This window comes from Meriones unguiculatus, chromosome 2 (assembly GCF_030254825.1).
Source record: "Meriones unguiculatus strain TT.TT164.6M chromosome 2, Bangor_MerUng_6.1, whole genome shotgun sequence".
NCBI classification, from domain to species: domain Eukaryota; kingdom Metazoa; phylum Chordata; class Mammalia; order Rodentia; family Muridae; genus Meriones; species Meriones unguiculatus.
In genome coordinates, this window is record NC_083350.1 from 124,153,016 (window position 1) to 124,172,989 (window position 19,974).

Below are 19,974 nucleotides of genomic sequence, written 5' to 3' on the forward strand. Positions count from 1 at the left end.
TCATGCCGGGTGATACGGTGGGTAAATGGAGGATAAAGGAACTCATCGATTAGAAGCAGAATTATTTAGAAAGTAGTTTAAAATAACAGCTTGGCCATTAGCTTGGGTCAGACTCAGCTGGTCCTGTGATTATGTAAAGATAAACATAGTTCTGCCGTTGAGCTTTCACGTAATTATAGCTCTAACATGCGTTGTTGAAGTGTCTGTCCCCATACACTATATCAAGTGTGTGTATCACGTCAGTACATTTCCACAGCAGACCATCTTATTTCCAGACAGTCTGAGTCTTAGGACTGATTTCACCTTTTATAGATGGGTACGAGGGTGCCATTCCTAGGTGTTACTGGGGATTCGAATACATGTTCTCAGGCTTGCACAGCAAGGACTTGACCCACAGAGCCACCTCCCCAGTCCCACTTTCAAAACAAAGATCTCACTGGGTGTGGTGGCCCATGCTTGTAATCCCAGACCATAGGAGGCTGAAGTGCATTGAGTATTATTGTCCAAATGAAGAGTAACTAGCAAATAACCACATAGTTCTGAGGTGTTTTCAGCTAATTGTTGACTGTGTGACAGGTGACAGGACTGTTTTTGGCGTGGTACACAACTGTGACGTAACCCAGTCACTCTTTAAAAGTTCACGTTTCCACTGCTGGAGGGCATTAAAAAAATTATGCTATTTTAAATTTCAAAATTTATGCCAAGGCTGTTTTCCCTGTGGTAGAACACAAATAATGTACCCACTGTTATCTGTTCTGCATCGGTGAATAATTATATTACTCCATCATGCATACCTGACCAGTATTAGAATTGACAGTGTAAGCATTTAGGCAGCCTGCTTCTCGGTTGCCTAGTAACCCATGGTGTCATCATTGGCTGCCAACCACAGGGGCCTAGGATAAAAGCACCCCTGCCTCTTACTCTCTCTCTGTTGCTCTCTCCCCTCCCACTTCCCCTATCATGTCTCTCTCTCTCCTGACCCCTCTCTGTTGATCTCTCCCCTCTTCCTCCCTCCCCCCTTTCCCTCTTTCTCCATCTCCATCCAGTAAACCTTTCATATATCTGTTGTGGGTTCCATTAAAAAAAAAAAGTAACAGACAGACTATTTGGGTACAAATTAGTAACAATAGGATATTTAATTAAAAAATTTTGCATCACTTATAAAAATTATAAACTGGACTTGTTTTTATTTTGCCTTCATTAGGCTACAGATTGACCTTGTCCGATCAGTTGTTGTTCTGTAAAAAAGCAGTGGCCTTACTGTGATCAGGCTGTACTGACGTCGGTGTCAAGTTAGTCTTTTGCTTGCTTTTTTTCATACTGGAGCGTCAACTCATGGTTTCATGCTTGCTGGGTAATTGCTCTACAACCCTGCTGTATCCCCAGCCTCTAGTCAGTATCGATGTCATGGATGTTCTTTCTCATTAGTAGAAATCAGGCTAAAATTACACATGAAATCATGGTATCAGTGAAACGTGCTTTCATATGCGTAGTTCTTTCCCACCCCATCCCACCATCCAATTAAGGATGTTTCCCATACAGCTGAGGCAAAGTAGGCTCTGATTCCCTTACGAAAGTTTCCTGTCTAACCAGCTATTAAAATAATACTTCCATCAATGACTCAGACACAGGACGTGCTGACACCCATCCCAAGCTTTCCAGCTACACCTTCAGGTGCAGCATTCAAAAACTTCACAAATAAGTGCAGCGCTCAATGCTCATGAGTAGCTTGTTGAACAAATTGTTGGACTGACAGCAAAGAGCTATGTATGCAGAAATCCTGGGACTGTGCAACAGCTGACTGTGGGCCTAAATGTGAATGAAAAAAGAAGGAAAAAACATGACAGCTCCTGGGTGTGGTGGAGGAGAAAGTTTATTGTAGATAAAAGGCAAGAGTCAGGGACATAGGTAGAGTAGGGCAGTCTGGGAGAGTCCAGAGTGGACGTGACTTTGAGCCATGCAAGGAGTTGGAGGAGGGGAATAGGGGAATCCGGTGCAGCAGTCAAAAGGCCTAAAAGAGTGTGTAGGTAACCAAAATAGTTAGATTTTATAGGGAAGTAGGAAGTAGGGATGGGGTGGGGAGGGGAGGGGGATATATAAGCTAGGAGGAACCCTGTAACTGATGGGGACTGAGGAATGCTGGGAGAACTGTGTAAACAGGCTCGCTTTGATATGTTAAATAGGCACCTCAGCCATTGTTCTGGGTTTGAAACCTAACAACAGGAACCTGTTTTTTTTTTTTTTTTTTTTTTTTTTTTTGTGCGAATAAGACTTCCTCATTCAGAAGGCTCTATTCCAGGAATTATCTCCCCTTTGTGCTCAAACACAAGCCACAGGAAAGCATCATGCATGTGGTGTTATAGGCCTCTTTGCAGGTCCTAACTCAAATTCAGCAAAAGAATCCTGGAAGAGCTGGCACAGAGAAATGGCTGTTCAAATGAATACATCCCCACCCAGATTTTTGGAAAATTAGCTGCATTTTGTCTTTTTGCAATTTGTGGTAAACTGAGAAAACTTCTTTCTTCCCCTACCCCAACCTTTAGCTAATAGATAGGTAATAAAACACACTCCCCTTTCTTAAGACTGAATTTGGGGAAAGTGTCTTAGTTGTAGTTCTGTTGCTGTGAAGAGACATCATTACCACAGCAACTCTTACTCTTATTATTGTTGTTATTTTAAGAAACCATTTAATTGAGGGTTTGCTTACAGTTTCTAAGGATTAGTCCATTATCACCGTGGTGGAGAGCAGGGTGGCACAAACAGCAAGCATGGTGCTGGAGAAGTAGCTGGGAGCTACATCTGGATCAGCAGGCAAGTGGAGCAGGAGACTTGGCCTCTCAATGCACCCTCAGCAGCACATCTCCAACAAGGACACATCTCCTTCAACAAGGCTAAACCTTCAATCTCTTAGAACCGGAGTCACAGGCAACCAATTGTGAGCTACCATGTGGGTACTGGGAACTGAACTCTGCATGAACAGTCATGTTCTTAACTGCTGAGCAAACTCTCCAGCCTCCCAAGCAACAGAATCTCTGGTTAAACCTTTCCTAAGTTGTATGATTCAAGGTATTTGTATATATGATTCCTCCCTAGACCTGCCTACATACCTTCAATTAAATTTAAGGCTGAGGAATTTGGAACCTCGTAGGACAGTGGCAAGTGTAAAGGCTCAGTGAGGAAAATTGAATGATTGTTCAAATCTTCCCAATGCTTACTTTTGTCATTACCATACATTATTATTATTATTGTTATTATTATTTTTTTTTTTCCAGAGCTGAAGACTGAACCCAGGGCCTTGCGTTTGCTAGGTTGCTCTACCACTGAGCTAAATCCCCTACCACTACACATTCTTTTTTTCTGGGGGGTGTCACAATTCAGGCTTCGGAATCATAGAACATCTTCAAAGTTCATTGTTGTCTTTAGGACATTGAGTACTTAACAATTACAAAAATTATCCCAATGTCAAAATGCACTGATTGCTGGGAAAATAACCATGATATAAAGTACAATCCATCATTGTTAGTATTTGGGACAAGGCCTCATTATGTAAACCTGGCTGTCCTTTAACTTTATATGTGACCTGACTGCCAAGGGCTGTGGTCAAAGGCCATGTACTACCATTCCATCTAAGTGCAGTCCTTTGAAGATCAGCCTGGAAAGTGAGTTAGCATTTCTGAAATCCGCTAATATTTGAGTGTCTAATGATGTAGGACCTTTACTACCCAAAAATCCAAAGCAAAAACAACCTCACCATCATGTCTTAAAAAAAAAAAGATAACAAAATCTACCTACATACCATCAACAAGGATCTCATAAATATATTAATACATTTAACCTTTTTTTCTGAAACACACGATATTTGCTATCTTAACATGTATTAAAGGATGGAAACTCGATGGATTTGGAGGCAGAAGGCATGTGTTCATTCTACATATATATATATACACACACACACACATACACACACATACATATGTATATGACTCAGAGCAAAGCGCTTATCACTTTGTTATGTTCAGGGACGGTGGAGGGAGGAGGGAAGGAAGAGGGAAAAGGAGCTCTAACTTGAAAGGTGGCAAGGAAGCCTGGTGGTAGAAGGGACTAAAGGTGAAGTGCAGTTCCTATAGGCAGGAGGCCCTCCCCAGAGAAAGGACTGCTGTAAATTAAGACGAGGATAGAATAGGAAGTTCAAGAGAGTGAAGAGGACTAATAGAGACAATTTAGAATTTTTGCTAAAGAAGTTATTAAACTGTGAAAGCTTATCACAGACACATTTATTTTTTTCTTGTCATTGAATCTCATTCTTTTTAACTTTCAGAGAACAAATTTTAAGAAGTTAGGCAGCAAGAAAACCAGTTTGTTGAATTCCATTTAATTCCTAAGAGTGGGTTACAGTGAGGATGGGAAAAGTGTCATATAAAGCTTTTTTTGAAAATTTATTATTATGTATAGTGTTCTGTCTGCATGTACAACAGAAGAGGGCATTCAGATCTCATTATAGATGGTTGTGAGCCACCATGTGATTGCTGGGAATCCATTGAGCCATCTCTCCAGCTCTAGATACTCTATCCCCAGAAGCTGGAGTCATATAAAGTTCTTTTTTTTTTTTAATTTATTATTAGAGGATGGGAAAAGAGAATGGAAATCTTTTCCCACAATAGATTTGAGAATAGGGATCACATCTCATTTGTTCACCCTACTAGCTAAATATCTTAGTAAATGTTAAAATACTGTTTTTGTAATTAAAGCATTAAAGAATACTATTAAAAGGATGCTTTCTTATTGTATATTTATCACTAAGTCTTTGTGCATGCCTCAAGTTATTGTCAGAGAAGTATAAGGGAAAATTTATTTATGTTTTAGTGCTAGGGATAACAGCCAGAGCCTTCTGACTAGTACATTGGAACGCCAGCACTGAGTGATATCCCAACTCCACATGAATGTTTACAGTCCTTTGTATGTTTAGCTTAGAATGCACAGACATTTCAAATGGTGCAATAATGTGTACGTGGCAACAATATGAAACTAATCTGTCTTAAAGTATCACTTATTTTTACCTGTTTTACAATTTGCTTCAACTTAGAGGGAAGACTATAGAATTTTTATCAGTTCAAATACAGTAAGGAACTTTACAGAAACGTTTATCTTTAGAAATAACAGGAATGACAATAAATCCTTGGGAAAATTTTTTAATATTTACAAATTTCAAATACATTTTATGAGTACAATGTTATTGTTTAATATACATTACAAAAGCCTTAACTTTATGAAGTAGTCAACTGTCTAAATATTAAAAAAAAACCCAGTCCTGATATAAATATTTTCTCTATTATATCAAAATTAAAATTTACCCGTATTCTAACACTGAGAAATAACAAAACCTACCTAGACGTCATCAACAAGGATCTCATAAAACATATTTAATACCTTTAAAGCATATCTTTTGCTTTTCTGAAACACATGATTTTCCTATTTTAATAAATATATTAAAGGATGAGAACTCCAGGGCAGAATGGAATTGGAGGCAGAAACCGTGTCACTCTCGAACTACACAGGCCACAGGCATCTCCATTTCTTATGCAAATGGAACAGAGTAATGTTTAGTAAGTAAACAAAGATACAGTCTTGGGTGGATCCAGCTTCTAAGGGAAAAGAAAAAGAATGGATAACAACTGTTTTGTATGGCGGGTTCTTTGATTGCCCCCTTTCCCCTGCCCCTCCTCGGGGAGAAGCAGCCTTGCTAGGCCACAGAAGACTTTGCAGCCAGTACTGAAGACACCTGATAAAACAGTTTTAGATGGAAGGGGAGGAAGTTTTCCCTTATCAGTGGACTTGGAAAGGGGAGGAGATGAGGGTGGGAAGGTGGGATTGGGAGGGAAAGAGGGAGTGGGATACAGCTGGGATACAAAGTTACCAAACTGCAACTAATATTAAAAAAATAAAAATTAAAAAAACAAACAAACAACTGTTTTGTGACATATTTCAGAAACCTATCAATAGGGTTACTTTCCAAATACTACGTTTCAAATATTCCAGTATTCAAATATAAGTATTCTACTTATAGCTGTGTGGTTTTTTTTCCCCCCCAGCGGTTAACGTTATAATTTTGTTCAGCTTTTTTTAAGGGTACAATGTCTTACAACCCAATAACACTGAACTCAGGCCAAACTCTAGTGTTTTACCCTCCTTTGATTCATTCTAAGAAGAAATCTGTTTTACTTCTAAAGAAACTCACTTGGTTGTAAAAAGGTCTTAAGTTTCTGTTATTCCTCCAGTTTCAAGTCAACAGTGTGAAACAAAGCATTTTACACCCATTTCTTTCATAAAACTTATTTTCTCAGTACGGTTTCTTTCAGGAGGCTTGCAGCAACTTAAGGGCAGACATTGTCGTATTTCCCCCTTTCCGGCATCAGAATGTGAACCCAGGGCTTCATTTATGCTGACCATAAGCTACATCTCAGCCCAGCATTCATCTTCATATGTAGTTCCTAACCTTCAGCTGTGTATTTGTTGTTTGTTTTTCCCTTGTGAAGGTTAGTAGCCTGTAGACACAGTGGTTAAATAGAAGATCTGTGAAGTACATCTAGGGAAAAGCTGTTATAATTTTGATTAGTTTATTGATTTTTGAAACAAGGTCTCAAATAGCCTAGGCTGGCTCTGGTTTCTGATCTTCCTGCCATTTCTCCCAAGTGCAGACATCAGAGACTTTTGTCCCCATGCCTCCTTAGGTATCATTCCATTAGTTTTATGGTACATAGTTAAGTAAAAAAAATTATCAGCAAACTGAAAGCAGGATTTTAAGATTCCTTGTGTGTTTTTAAAAGCCTGGCCTGGAACTCACATTTTTCCTACCTTCACTTTCTTTTTCCTCATGGCTAACATTACAGATGTGTGTGACCATGTTCAGAAATGAAGCCATTTAAAGACAGACAGATGTATTATAAATAAATTCATATAGAAAGAGTTTGTAACATGTTATCAGGAAAACAACATGAAGAAAATACACAGAAAATTAGTTGCTGAGGATTGTTTATTCAACAGTGTCAAAAACAGTGAATGAAAAAGACTGGGGCTATGGTTCAGTGGTAGTATATGTATGCTTGAAGCCCTGCATCCAGCTCCCAGCACACAAACAAAACAAAGTATAATGTACTAATGAATGAAGACTAAGCAACTTTTCCAAAATGTGTTGTATTTTATAATGTCATATATTTGTGGTTCAAAAGTATATTAAGATATCAAGATATTGTATGTAGCAGTAACTAGACCACATTAACTAGTGGTTAGTATTTGGGGTACATGGTAAACTACATGAAAATTTACATTTAATTATCCAGCTTATTTTAGGCTTCTAGGTAGGTACAGTGTGTTTTACACTGATTTTTGAAATGATATAAAGATACCTGAAACATTATTAGGAAAAAATATGGATGACAAATCCAAGGAACCAAATCTAATACTTAAAATAGCTAACAAGGTTTATCACATCTACAAAAGAAATTTAAAGCATACTTGTTACAAGTGTCACATGAAAACTAAAAGATACATTTCCTACCATTATGTTTGCAGGGAATATGGTCCTTACTAAACAGAGCGCTGATAACTAGGGGAGAAAGAGAAAAACAACCCAACGGTTGGCAAAGAACCAAAATTCCATTTCTTTGTAGGAAAGACATAGTTATTTGAGATTAGGTATGTTACTTTCACATGGTAATCTCACAAAGCTGAAGTAGAACTAAATAATTTACTTAAGTGAATACACCTTTACATTACTCAGCCAAAACATTTTGAAGGAAGGGCTCTTATTTATTTGTTACATTTATTGACACAAGGCAAGCCTTTCTAAGGTGCAAGTGGTGCCAGGAGAGCAATCTTCATACTTGCATTTTATAAACATCAGTATTTGCATAGCTTTATTATAGAGAAGCACATTACTTTAGAGAACTGTATTTTATTTCCATTATCATTTAAGGTTGTTTCCATTTTCTAAAAAACAGAAAGAAAGCTGATGAGTGATATAAATTGACTCTGTTTTAACTTAACACAACATAGTTAAGCAATTTCCTGTGACTAAATTATACTGTGATTTATTAAGTGATGGGTGAGGGCGAAAGCTATTTTTGACATAGAAAAGGCAATTAGGAAGTAGCTAAAAAAGAAAACAGCTTACAAGTTTTGCTATCAACACAAGGAACAAATAGGTTCAGGTAGAATGTGTCTATTAATTGTATCAGTTATCAAGATGGAAATTCAGTATTTTTATTATAAGAAAAAGAATATTATACATTTGTCTATTTATTGTGTTAAGATAAAAGCTAGACCCCGAAATCTGCATTATTTTCTTAAAAGTTCTATATAACTCACCAGGTTTTCCTGGTCTGAGGTACTTGAGGCCTTAGCTAGTGTGGAGTCTCAAAGGCATTTCACTTTCAAATTATTGTGTTAGAATTATTTTACAACCTACTTTTAAATCCATTGTTCTTATAAGGAAGGTCATGATAAGCAAACTTTGACTGGTTAAAAGAAATACAAAAAGCTAAAAAAGAGAAAAAAAAAAACTTGCCCTAAGACCCCAAAGATTTTATTTTATAAAATTTCAGCCATAATCCCAATAATTTAATTAATACAAAACCTAGTAGTTTTAAGCACATATTTAATGATTTAGCTCTCACTTCACATGTTCTTTAGAATGTAATATTTCAACTTTGGTGCAGAATGTTTTTTCTTATATAAACATATCATTTGTCATTCCTGACAGCAGCTTAAAAATAAAACAAAAAACAAAACCAGAAACACCCTGCGAATGCTGTTTTGTAAGATGTCTAAGTATATAATCCTTATAAGGCACTTTTACTCATTCTCAAACTTGTCATTGAATTCTTCCACTTTCTCAAGTCTCCATAAGATATATAGTGATACTGTTATTTCAGGTAAAACTTAAGTCCTTGATTTTAGTATAATTGCCAGAAGTATCTTCAATGATGATAAGAATGAAAGATGGGTATCATGTTCTGTGTAAGGAAAACTTAATGCAGATATTCTCATCCATTTTAGACTTAGAGAACTGGTAATGCTTTATCTTGTTGATCCTGTTCAAAAATTTTTAAATCTTCCAAAGGAAGACTGCTTAAGGTGGTTGGTAAAATGTGTTCTGAGATGCCCTTAGGTAGCATGTTACTTGCTTCTAAGTTCTTCACAAAGTATGTGGTTTTGATCCATCTTCGAGTTGCTCTGCGTTCTCTTTGCAGGCAAGTTTTCATTTTTCTTCTTAAGCTTGCTATTTCTTTTTCTAGCTTAATTATCCTCTTTTTCGCCTCCATAGGGTTCCTAAAGGCATAACTGTGTTCAAGCAGTACTTGCTGACTATTGTTCAGCTTTAAATTACACGGTCCAGTTGGAGTAAAACTCTCGTTTTTCTTCAAAAGATTCCTTGACTTGAGTTTCTGAGCCGAACAAAGAGTTTAACATCAATTATGAATATCACAAATAAGTAAACAGTGTCCAGTTTTGAGTAACACAGTATTTAAACTGCTCTTTTAAGAAGTGTTTGTAAAGTTTAATGGGCAACAAAGGCATGCTACCTCATTTGATCACAGCTTAAGTTCCTCAGTAGGTTGAATGAACTCTAGTCACCCTGTACTTTTCTTTTTTGAGGCAGGGTCTCTCTGTGTAGCTCTGGCTGTCATGGAACTTGCTATGTAGATGAAGTTGGCCCTGAACTTAAAGAGATCTACCTGTCTCTGCCTCCTGAGTGGTGAGATTAAAGGCGTGTGTTGTCATGCCTGGCTGGCTACCTTTTTCTTATGTTCTTTAACTACACAGATTATTTAAACATTGATTTTAAAATAAGCAGTGGACTAACAAGGGACCTTCCAAATTATTTAATATGGTTCTAAGGAGACTTAAAAAATCTTTCTCAACTCTTTTTACTATGACCAAATTAAAATTTGTTTAGACATTTCATTTATCTATGGTATTGATCTGATTGTCCTCTTAATTAATATTAGTTTTTCGATTAGATGAAAATTTCAGACCTGGAACCTACTTAAACAAGAACTCACATATCTATAAAGAAATATTCTCAAGTATCATGCTTCCAAACAGATTTAGATATTTGTTCTTCACACTAAATCTTCAAAAATTTAAAATCAGGCTAGAAATTTTACCAGAAAGCTAAGGATTCTTTTGTTCACTATACTCCAGAAATACCAAACTACTTGAGATTTTCTTACTGTGTTACACCTTCTTATAATTGTGTCTTTCATTTATTAACTAAACATTCACTCAAGGTGTGATGGTACACATTTGTGATCCCTACATTCAGTAGGCTGAGGCAGGATTGATGTAATTTTGAGGCTAGCCTAGAGCTACACAGTGAAATTGCCTCAAAAAAGCCAAAATATAAAGAAAACAACCCATTTTTATACTTTGGAGGCACAGGCAGGAAGATGGCTAGTTCAAGAGTAGGGCTGAGCAAAAGCTACTGCTGTTTGTGACTCCATTTTCCCAGAAGATCCAATGTCCTCTTCTGGTCTCCACAGGCACCAGGCATATTCATGGTGCAGATATATATTCAAGCAAAACACCCATAGAAGAATAGCTTGGGCTAGATAAAGTTTGAAGATAGCTTGGGTTATCTCAATAGCAAGATATTCTCCCCAAACAAAACAAACAAACAAACAAACAAACAAACAAAAAAAGCAAAGCAAAAGCCAACACAAATGCTTACTGAAACATTAATTCCTGGGGAAAATAATGTTGAATAAGCTATAGTTCCTACTATTACAAAACCCACAGCTGGCCTCTCTTCTTAGAGAAATGGCACAGTCTCCCCTTACTCTTCATTTTCCAAACATCTAACAAACTTTGGAATAATGAAACATTGAATTACTGAATAAATAAATGCTCAAAATGTCAGAAATAAGGTTCCCTCTTTCATTTTCTTGAGACAAAGCCTCAGGCAGCCCAAGCCAGTGTGGAACTTCCTATGTAGCAGATGACTTTGAACTGCTCCACCTGCCTCTACCTCCAGAGGACATGAATTACAAAGGTGCACTCCTGCGCCAGTTGGTGGCACCTTTCAATTTCAATAGATATTTGAGTGTGTACTTGGGGTCAGGTACTCTATGAGGTGCTCAAATGCGAAAGATTTAGAAATAAGAAAGCCCTTGCTGCTCTGCTGCTTTTCTAACATCTTAAACAGCAGCAGCAGCAACAACACACAACCTCTTACTCATTATATTAGTTCACATCCACTTCTGAATTCAAATGTCACAAGTAATTACAACAATAGCTTTCCCTCTCTTAGTGGTAAGATGTCCCTTTTCAAAACCCTCTATGTTTTTTACCTTTTCCAGACAGAGTTTCTTTGTGTAGCTTTGGCTGTCTGGACTCACTTTTTAGACCAGGTTGGCCTCTGCCTCTCAAGTGGATTTCAAGCGTGCACCATGCACCCAGCAAACTTTTCTTTAGGTAACTTTTTCAGTTTTTCTTCTCTACTCAGATCTTACCCAACCAGATAAAATGCTCCGTTTTTTCTCTTCTTGTCTCTTTTCTCTGGTGCTGGTCACCAAACCTTGTGCATGCTGGAGACACTTTACCACAGAGCTTTATTTGCAGCCTTAAACCAAGTGGTTTTGTTTTGTTTTTGAGACAGGGTCTTACTGTGTAGCTCTGGCCACCTAGGAACTCAGATCTGGCTGGCCTGTAACTCACAGAAATCTGCCTGTTTCTGCCTCCAGAGAGCTGGGATTAATGGTATGAGCCACCATGCCTGGCTTAAACTTGTTTTAATTCATTAATCCTGTATGTAATTCTCTCTTTTTGTTCAAATAAGTCAACATTTGATAATTCCTTACTTATCCCTCAACTGTCTGGCTTTAGTTTTATCATGTAGTAAACTGTCCTATGTGTGGTGAGAACCTCCTATGATGTTGCAAATGCCCAAGTCCTCATGCCTCCCCTTGAAGCACCAATTCTTGACATAACTGAGTATGTGCTCTTAAAGTACTTACTAGTATGTCACTTGTCACCTTAAAATCAGAAAAGAGTGATTCTGACAGTTTCATTAGTAATCTTCTCTGGTCCCTTTGGACCTCACTGGGGAAAGAAGGCTGGAGTCAGGAGACCTGGTTTCTATTCTAGCCTGCACTTTTATTACACAAGAGGAAGTTCTACAACGTTTTTGAAGTGTGCCATTACACACTCACGTTATCACTGTGTGAATTGCTTCCTTGCACAAACAAAAAGAAATAGGACCTAATACATGGTTTAAGAAAGGAGAGTGGCAATCACCTACCATAGACTTTATATGGGTACAAAAATCAAAAATGGTTGGAACAGCATCCATTTTAAGTCGTCGAGTTTGTCCTGTTAGGTCAAAACAAGAGGCTTCAAAGTGCTTTGAACAAAGAAAAGTGTGTTTTCCTGGCACAAAATTTTTGCGCCTAACCAGGCGAACCCATTCTTTTCTTCTTTTAGGATCCAAAGGAAACCTTAAAACAAGGAAACAAAAAGCAACTCAAATTCCAACTGTCCTACAACTTTTGTTGTATTTCAAACAGTTAAATTTTATAATTTCCCTCATTTATGTAAAAAAATTAATCTCCAGATGCCAATTTATACTAATTTTTATAGTTATGAAAATTTAGTGAGAAACTAAATTTATAACTTTATTTTTTGAACTTTGAAAAGAGATATTCCTTCCAACTTACCCCTTAACAAGAGCAATACTAAAACACAGACAACATTGTTGTGTGGAATGACTGATTACGGCGTGATTTCACATGCTTTTATCCGATGATACATAACAGGTAAATCAGGTAAAGACCAAACGTCAACAAGGAATGTCTGGGTAATTCACTCCCTTCTGCCTTTCCTACATTACATCATTGCTTTATACTTTCTCCATTAAAATTTCCAGTGTACAAGTTATATATTTTCAAAGAGAACTAATTGTGTACATGCATGCAAACAGAGTGTGCGGTGTGTGTGTGTTTGTGTGTGTGCATGCGTACATGTGCCTGCACACATGCAGACTAATATGTGGAGGCCAGAAAACAACTTCTGGGAGGGAACTGATTTGGTTCTCTCCATCCACCATGGGTTCTGGAATGGAACTCAAGTTCTACAGCTTGTGTGATAGCTTTTGCCTGCTGAGCCATTTTGCTATTTCTTGATTCAAGTGATTATTATTATTTATCTGCTTATCTTTGATCATGCCTTGTAAAAAATAAGAACTCAACAAAAACTGACATATTAATGCAAATATAGGATATATAAGTAACTCACTATATTCTATATAGCTAAACTGCACAAAAAATCTGGAGTTATGGAGCATAGCAGAAAACATAATTATAAAAAGGTAAGTGATCTGTACCTATCCTTTTCCTTTTATATTTATTTCAAATACAAAAGCTACATTCATCCAACACATGCTGCTTAAGGAAGACACAAATAGACAGGACTGTTTCTGAAAATTCTAATAATTCTTTGTTAATTGACTTGGAAATGTAAGAATAAATATTCATACATAGTTAAATTTCAATTACAACTCTTATTTTTCTTTTTAACTTAGGGCCAATGAGATGAGTCATTAGGTAAGAACTCTTACCACTGAACCTCATAACCTGGGCCCACATGGCAGAAAAAAGACCAACTCCCACAAGTTGTCCTCTGCCCTTCACATGAAGGCCATGGGCATGTATACACAGTCTTTCTCAAATACACAATTAGTATATGACTGTTAAAAAGATCCCTTTGATCTTACATGTGTATGATATATGTGTGCCAGCTTGCAAATGGAGGCCTGAGGCTGAGTTGGTTTTCTCCTTCAACCTTTACATGGGTTCTGGGTAATAAATTCAGATTGCTTTGCATGGCAAGTGCCTTAATTCAATGAGCCATTCTGCCAGCTTATAAGTCTTCTTTATATGTACTCGATGTACTAACCGGTGTACAAAAAGAATCATAACATCCATTTGAGATCAGGTGGTGCAGAAGGCCTATCACATGGATGGAATGAGATTTCCACACATTACTAGTGAGGAGGAGCATAAAGAGATGAAAGCCCAAATGTACACTAAATATCCTTCCTGGCATCAGATATGTCCTGAAGACATACTGTCACTCCAGTTAACATTTTCATATTTTAATTTTGCCAGAAGACATTTTTCTAATGAATTTACCAATGCTGCTATTTTCAGGCTCTACCACCCTCTGAGCTCTTTGAGACAGGATCTACCTATCTGAACCATGATTGTCCACCCTGAAGCTCTGCAGTCTTCCTGCCTCAGCCTTTCAAGTGGTTACAGGATTACAGGAGTGAGCTTCCGCCTGCCTTTGGTTTAGTTCTTACCTCTTAATCTCATTGCAAAGAACTCTTATTTCATTATTTAGTGGTTTGTCAAACCTAAAGAGTGTTTCATTTTATTAGGGAATTACTAAAGATGGGCAGAATGTATCATTTGAGGTCCACTGGCTTCCATCTTGAGTGCTGGGATTATGGGCTTGTACCATCATATTTTAGAGCATTATTTTTAATTATGTTTTGTAGATGTTATCTATTTTGAGAGTGAAAGTCACCCAGCCTGACAACAAACTTAATATGTAGCTGAGGATGACCTTGGCCTCCAGTGGATTACAGGCCTATCTAACTCTGCCTGGTCCTTGAATGTGTCATCTGGATTTTTCAGTGTATTTAAGGGTAGCAAATGTAGCCCACTGTCTAAATTTAATAAAAAATCTTCTAAATATTAGCAAATTCACATGGTGGTAACAGATGGATATATTCTACAACACGTTTGGGAAAAGTCACTCAACAGAACATGCTATTTGGCTTTCATTTTAAATAAACAGATGAATAGCTCTTACATTCTTAGGCATTATAGATGTGGTGGTAATAAAAAGAAAAGAGCCTAGCCTCTAACTGTATACTGTTAGTTGTGGTGGTAATAATTTTAAAAAGCCTCGTTTCTAATTGTATACTGTAATTGAAAAGGTAGTGAATTAAGTAGTCCTCACTTGTTGGCAGAGTGGCTGAGAACATTGTTAGACTACCAGAATTCCAATGCTAGCTCCTTTGCACAGTATCTGGACGCAACAGGCAAATTTACTAAAGTATACTTTTTTTAGATCTCCATTTCGGTGATAGTGGTCCAAGGATCAAAACCAATGTCTCATATACATTAAGTATCTTCCATTGAGATATAGTCCCAGTTTCAGGAATTTTATTTCTCTTATCTATAATGTAAGGTAGAAATGCTTCAAAGGACTGAGGAGATAGAGCTCTGGTGAATCCCTATGGCTCACTGATCAAGCTTTGGAAGTTTCAGGACAATGAAAGACCCTGTTTAAAAAAAAAAAAGTGCCTGAAGAGTTGACAACATCCAAGGTTGTTCTTTGGCCTCCATGAGCACATCTGCAAACTTTAGTACACACATATTCCTTTTAAAGACTAGAAAATGTAAATAAATGCTTGGCTTAGTGGCACAGTAGGTCTTTTGTAAAATAGTAAGTACAGGGCCTTATGGGGTAGGACATGTCGATTTATTCAGAAGGCCCCAAGAAAAGGCCTTAAAAGTAGGACTAATGAAGTTATGAGTCTTGGGCATGAGAGAAAATCATGGTGGGCCTTTTCTAAGTCAAAAATATTAAAATATATTCAAAGTGTCATAGACAAGCCATAAAGGGCTGAATTGCAAGACCTGACAGAATCAGCTGTTAAATACAACTATTAATAAAAGCTATTTTCCTGGTAACTTTTTAAAAAATAGTTTTTAATCATATATGTTCCTGTGTGTGGATACATACACATGAACCCAGGGACACAAGGAGGCCAGAAGTTGGATCCTTTAGCCCTGCAGTTACAGATTGATCTGCCTGCTATGAGTACTGGGAACTGAAGTTGGGTACTCGAGAAGGGTACACACTTTTAGCTTCTGGGCTATCTCCCCAGCTCCACTTTCCACTTTTTAAAGTAATTTATGCCTACTGCATCTATATTGTGGAATCACTATAGATTAGTGTGATATTATACATTTCTTCTTATCTCCACAATCAATCGTGTCATATCGGTGCCTTGAAACCAAGCTTGGTGAGAGTAAATGCATCTTAGAAACTGGGCAAATACAAAAAATTGGGGCATTCCCCTTTTGTGAAAAGACAGTTGTTAATGGGGAGCTTTGAACCATTGATTAGAGAAGGGTGGTTAGAAGTACAAGAATTGAATCCAGGAAACTGGTTAAGATACTGTCACAATATCCAATCAAGAGGGAATAGTGATACATCATGTTGGACTACTTCCAACTTGTTGGGTAGATGGTATTTCCACGCACTGAAAAAGGAAATACAGGAATCAGTATGGCAGCTGATTACTGATACTTACTCTATGGCACTGGCAGAGGACCAGGGAAACAGTATATAATTAGGCCATAAAGTTTTTTTTACTCATTAGAGATAAGACTTCTACAGTTTTGGGAATCTTTTAAGTTGTATATCACAAGTGGGACACACAGACACAGGCGAATCATTTTGATAAGAGTTTGGGAAGGGTTAGTGGAAAAGATAAAAACAAAGAAACCCAAAGAAGAAAAATCATAAAAGTAGTGACAAATTTAAAAGTGGAGATTATCTCACTGAGTGAAAAAGAGCACACATCATGAAAATGAGACACACGGATAATATTAACAGAGGCAATTTAAGGTTATGAAGGAGATATAGACTGGAATAGGGTAAGAGTGTAAAAAAATTGAAAATAAATTTAGGCAACATAATTTTTAAAATTATTTTTATTTTGTACGTATAACATGCCTGTGTCTGTATATACGATATGCATGTAAGAGCATGAGGAAGTCAGAATAGGTATTGAACCCACTGGGTCTGGTTTGTGAGCTGCCATGTATGTGCTAGGAAGCAAACGAGCCATTTATCTCTCCAGCCCCTACCCAACACAATAAGTACAGGCAGACGAAGAAGTCTGTGTCTGCCAGGCATTGTGGCCTTTAATGGAAAACACTTGCGAAGCAGGAGCAGAGAGAGCTCTGTGAGTTCAAGGCTAATCTGGTGTACCTATGGAGTATAAGCCAGCCAGAACTACATAGTGAGACCCTGACGCTCACAGAGTCCACCGTCCTACAAGAGAAGTTACATATTATTTGTATTTTTATTATAACACTGTTTTAGCTCCCCCACCCTTTTTATGCTTGTTGTGTTTGGAGATAGGTGCTATTTTGTAGCTAAGCCTCAAATTCATTCTGTAACTCATGGTGGCCTTAAACTCATGGTGATTCTTCTACCTACTCTTCCAGTGTAAAGGGAATATAGAAATGTGCCTGCCTAGCAATTATAAAGACCTAAATTTCTAAGGTTATCATAACAATGTTAATTTCACATTAGATGAACAGTATTGTACACGGTATATCCTTTCCTTCTTTTTTTGAGACAGGGTTTTACTGTGTAGTCTAGACAGGCCTCGAAGTTGGGGTGGATCCCTCGGCTTAGCCTCCTGAGTTCTAAGATTACAGCTGTGAGCCACCACAACAAGCTCTCCATTGTGCATCTCTTAAAGGATTTTAGTGGCTAAACTCCTCCCATTTGTCTTCCATATCAGATTATAGAATCCAGTAAATTCTCCTTAAACATTTTTCAAAATCTATTTCTCTCCATCTTTATTGCCAATAGCATCCTATTCTAGGCCACTGAATGGATTCCATATAATTTACAATCTTATTTTGAGACAGGGCCTGTATAGCTCAGGCTGGCCTGTTCTTCCTCTGTTCTGAGATTACAGACATGTATCATCACACCAGGCTTGGGCTCCCTTTTGTTACAGCTTCCCATTTTCTTCTCATTCAGCTCTCTCAACTCCTTTAATTCAGTGCCCCTGTACAAACAACTACGCATCAGTATTTAGTTCAGTTGACATGTAGCCTAATTTCCCTGTGAAGGAAACAGCAAATAAATTAACATTCTATAATAGGCTCCGTTTTTATCAAATCCATCTCTGGTGATGCTTGACTAGCACTTTAAGTATCACTCTTTTAACTCCTTACACTGCAGCCAGAAGGCTTTTTATTATGTAAATCTGAGCAGGCTATTCTTTTTATAATCTTCAGGACTTCTCAAGTACTCTGAAAACAAAACAGAAAATGCTTTAGTGTAGAAGACCAAACCTATGTCATCCTTTGGTCTCATGTGACATGTCACCTCTTTTGTGAGGTGTCGTTTGACTTTCCAAGGCTGAATTAGGTCTCTCTGAATGTCTTTTCTGTGGCACTCAACTGTAATTATGCCTTACTCCTTTATTCAATTCTAAAGTCCCTGAGGGTAAAAACTTTCTCCGTCATTAGCATAATGTCAGGCAATTAGGGACCCGGTGTACATTAGCTCTAAGAATGAATAAAGCACTACCTTTACATGAAATAGTTTTAAAACAAATATCAGAAGGATTTTTTAAGTGGCAGCTTTTAGTTAGGGGACGCACCCAGCAAAAGTGAGGTGGGGAAAAGAGCAAAGACATTTTCTATATTCTAAGATCACAATTTGTATGGTGGGGTATATAAAATCAGACCTGTTTTTATTTAAGTTTTTAATATTTTTCTTCGGGCGGGTGGCAGTTCTCGAAGGTGAGCATTTGTTGAGTGCCTGTTATATTCAAGGCAGTGTTCAAATGCTTTGGAAAGTTTGACCTAACAGAACTAAAAACATGACTGCATTTTTGACCAAAGAAAAAGAAAACCTAGATTCTCTTCATGATTCTGTTAAAGAGAAAGCTTCTATTTGCTCTTTGATAAACATTGCCTAATTAAATGGCCGTCAGTGATGACTCAGTTCTTCAGCAGTTACTACGTGTAACTATTAGAAATTGCTCGTCAACTCAGCAAGTTCCAAATTTTAACTCGAGCACAGCGGGTTTTTAAAGAGTTTCGTTGACTTGAACGGGAATGATCTTTCCCTTATGGCGTCATTCGTCTCAAGGCATGGTCTAAGGCATAAAAATAAAAGGGTAGGAAATAAAGGCATACGCATCACTTTTAATGTAAGGGATATCATTCACAATAACTCGGACTTCTTTTTGCGAATTCGGTAAACTTTTCCCGGAAAAGGAGAAAATGTTTCCAGATGTGCGAAAGCACACACAAAGGACAGAAGTGACGCTCCCTGCTCTCAGTAGCTGGGCAAGTAACTCAAGTCGGAGGACCCCGTTCTTTTGACAGGACCGACACTCAGGCTGGTTAAAGCTCCCATTTCCGTAACCCAACTCCCTGCCCAGGTTACCTGTGGAAGCTGATGTTAATGTGCTTGTTGTAGGTAGCAGCACAGCCCGCCGCGGCGCAATTGGTCGGCATTTCCCCCGGCCCCTCATCCGGCGCTACCTTAAGCCAGTTCTGAGGCTCTGCCAGCTAAGCCTCTGTCCAAACGCTAGACAAACGAGGCAGGCGGCCAGGCGCAGCCAGCTCGGTGCAGAGCGGGACTGAGAGAGGGGGCGTGTACTGCGCAGGGAGGGGAGGGAGGGCCCACTCCCCTTTCTCTTTATTAATATGGCGGGTTTAGGCCCGCAGAGCCAACGTGCTGGAGCGCCTGCCGCGGACGGTCGCCTTCACCAACATGGCGGCCACACCCGCTCCCCGCCCCCCACATCCACACCCCCGGGGTGGTCCCAAAGAGAGTAGGTACACTGCGTCGTAGGTTGGGGCGCCTTAGCAATGAGAAGACGGTAGGTGTCTTCCCCAACAACTAATTACTCTGAAAATCAGGTCTGCGACTGACGAGCAGGCCCGCTACCCGCGGACACTGACGCTGCCATCACAGACATGATGCCAGGGACAGTTACAGTTGCGGTCGGTGACCAAGGGCGAAGTCTTGCGCAAGAGGAAACTACAAACCCCAGCGCGCACCGCGGCGCGCTTCTGGTTACCGCGAGACTTGGAAGTCGTCTTCCGGCGTGCCGCAGGAAATGACGATCGGGACACAGCC

The 19,974-nt window shown here is 38.4% G+C and overlaps 1 protein-coding gene across 1 annotated transcript; it reads right to left on the minus strand.

Moving 5' to 3' along the window:
* Positions 1-5,173: 5,173 nt before the first annotated feature.
* Thap2 (THAP domain containing 2) lies at positions 5,174-19,965 on the minus strand. The gene is made up of 3 exons (XM_021644839.2): positions 19,276-19,965; positions 12,299-12,494; positions 5,174-9,443 (listed from the first exon to the last, which is right to left on the minus strand). The coding sequence occupies exons 1-3, from the start codon at positions 19,344-19,346 to the stop codon at positions 9,057-9,059; spliced, it is 654 nt and encodes a 217-aa protein (XP_021500514.1). The 5' UTR covers positions 19,347-19,965; the 3' UTR covers positions 5,174-9,056.
* Positions 19,966-19,974: the final 9 nt, after the last annotated feature.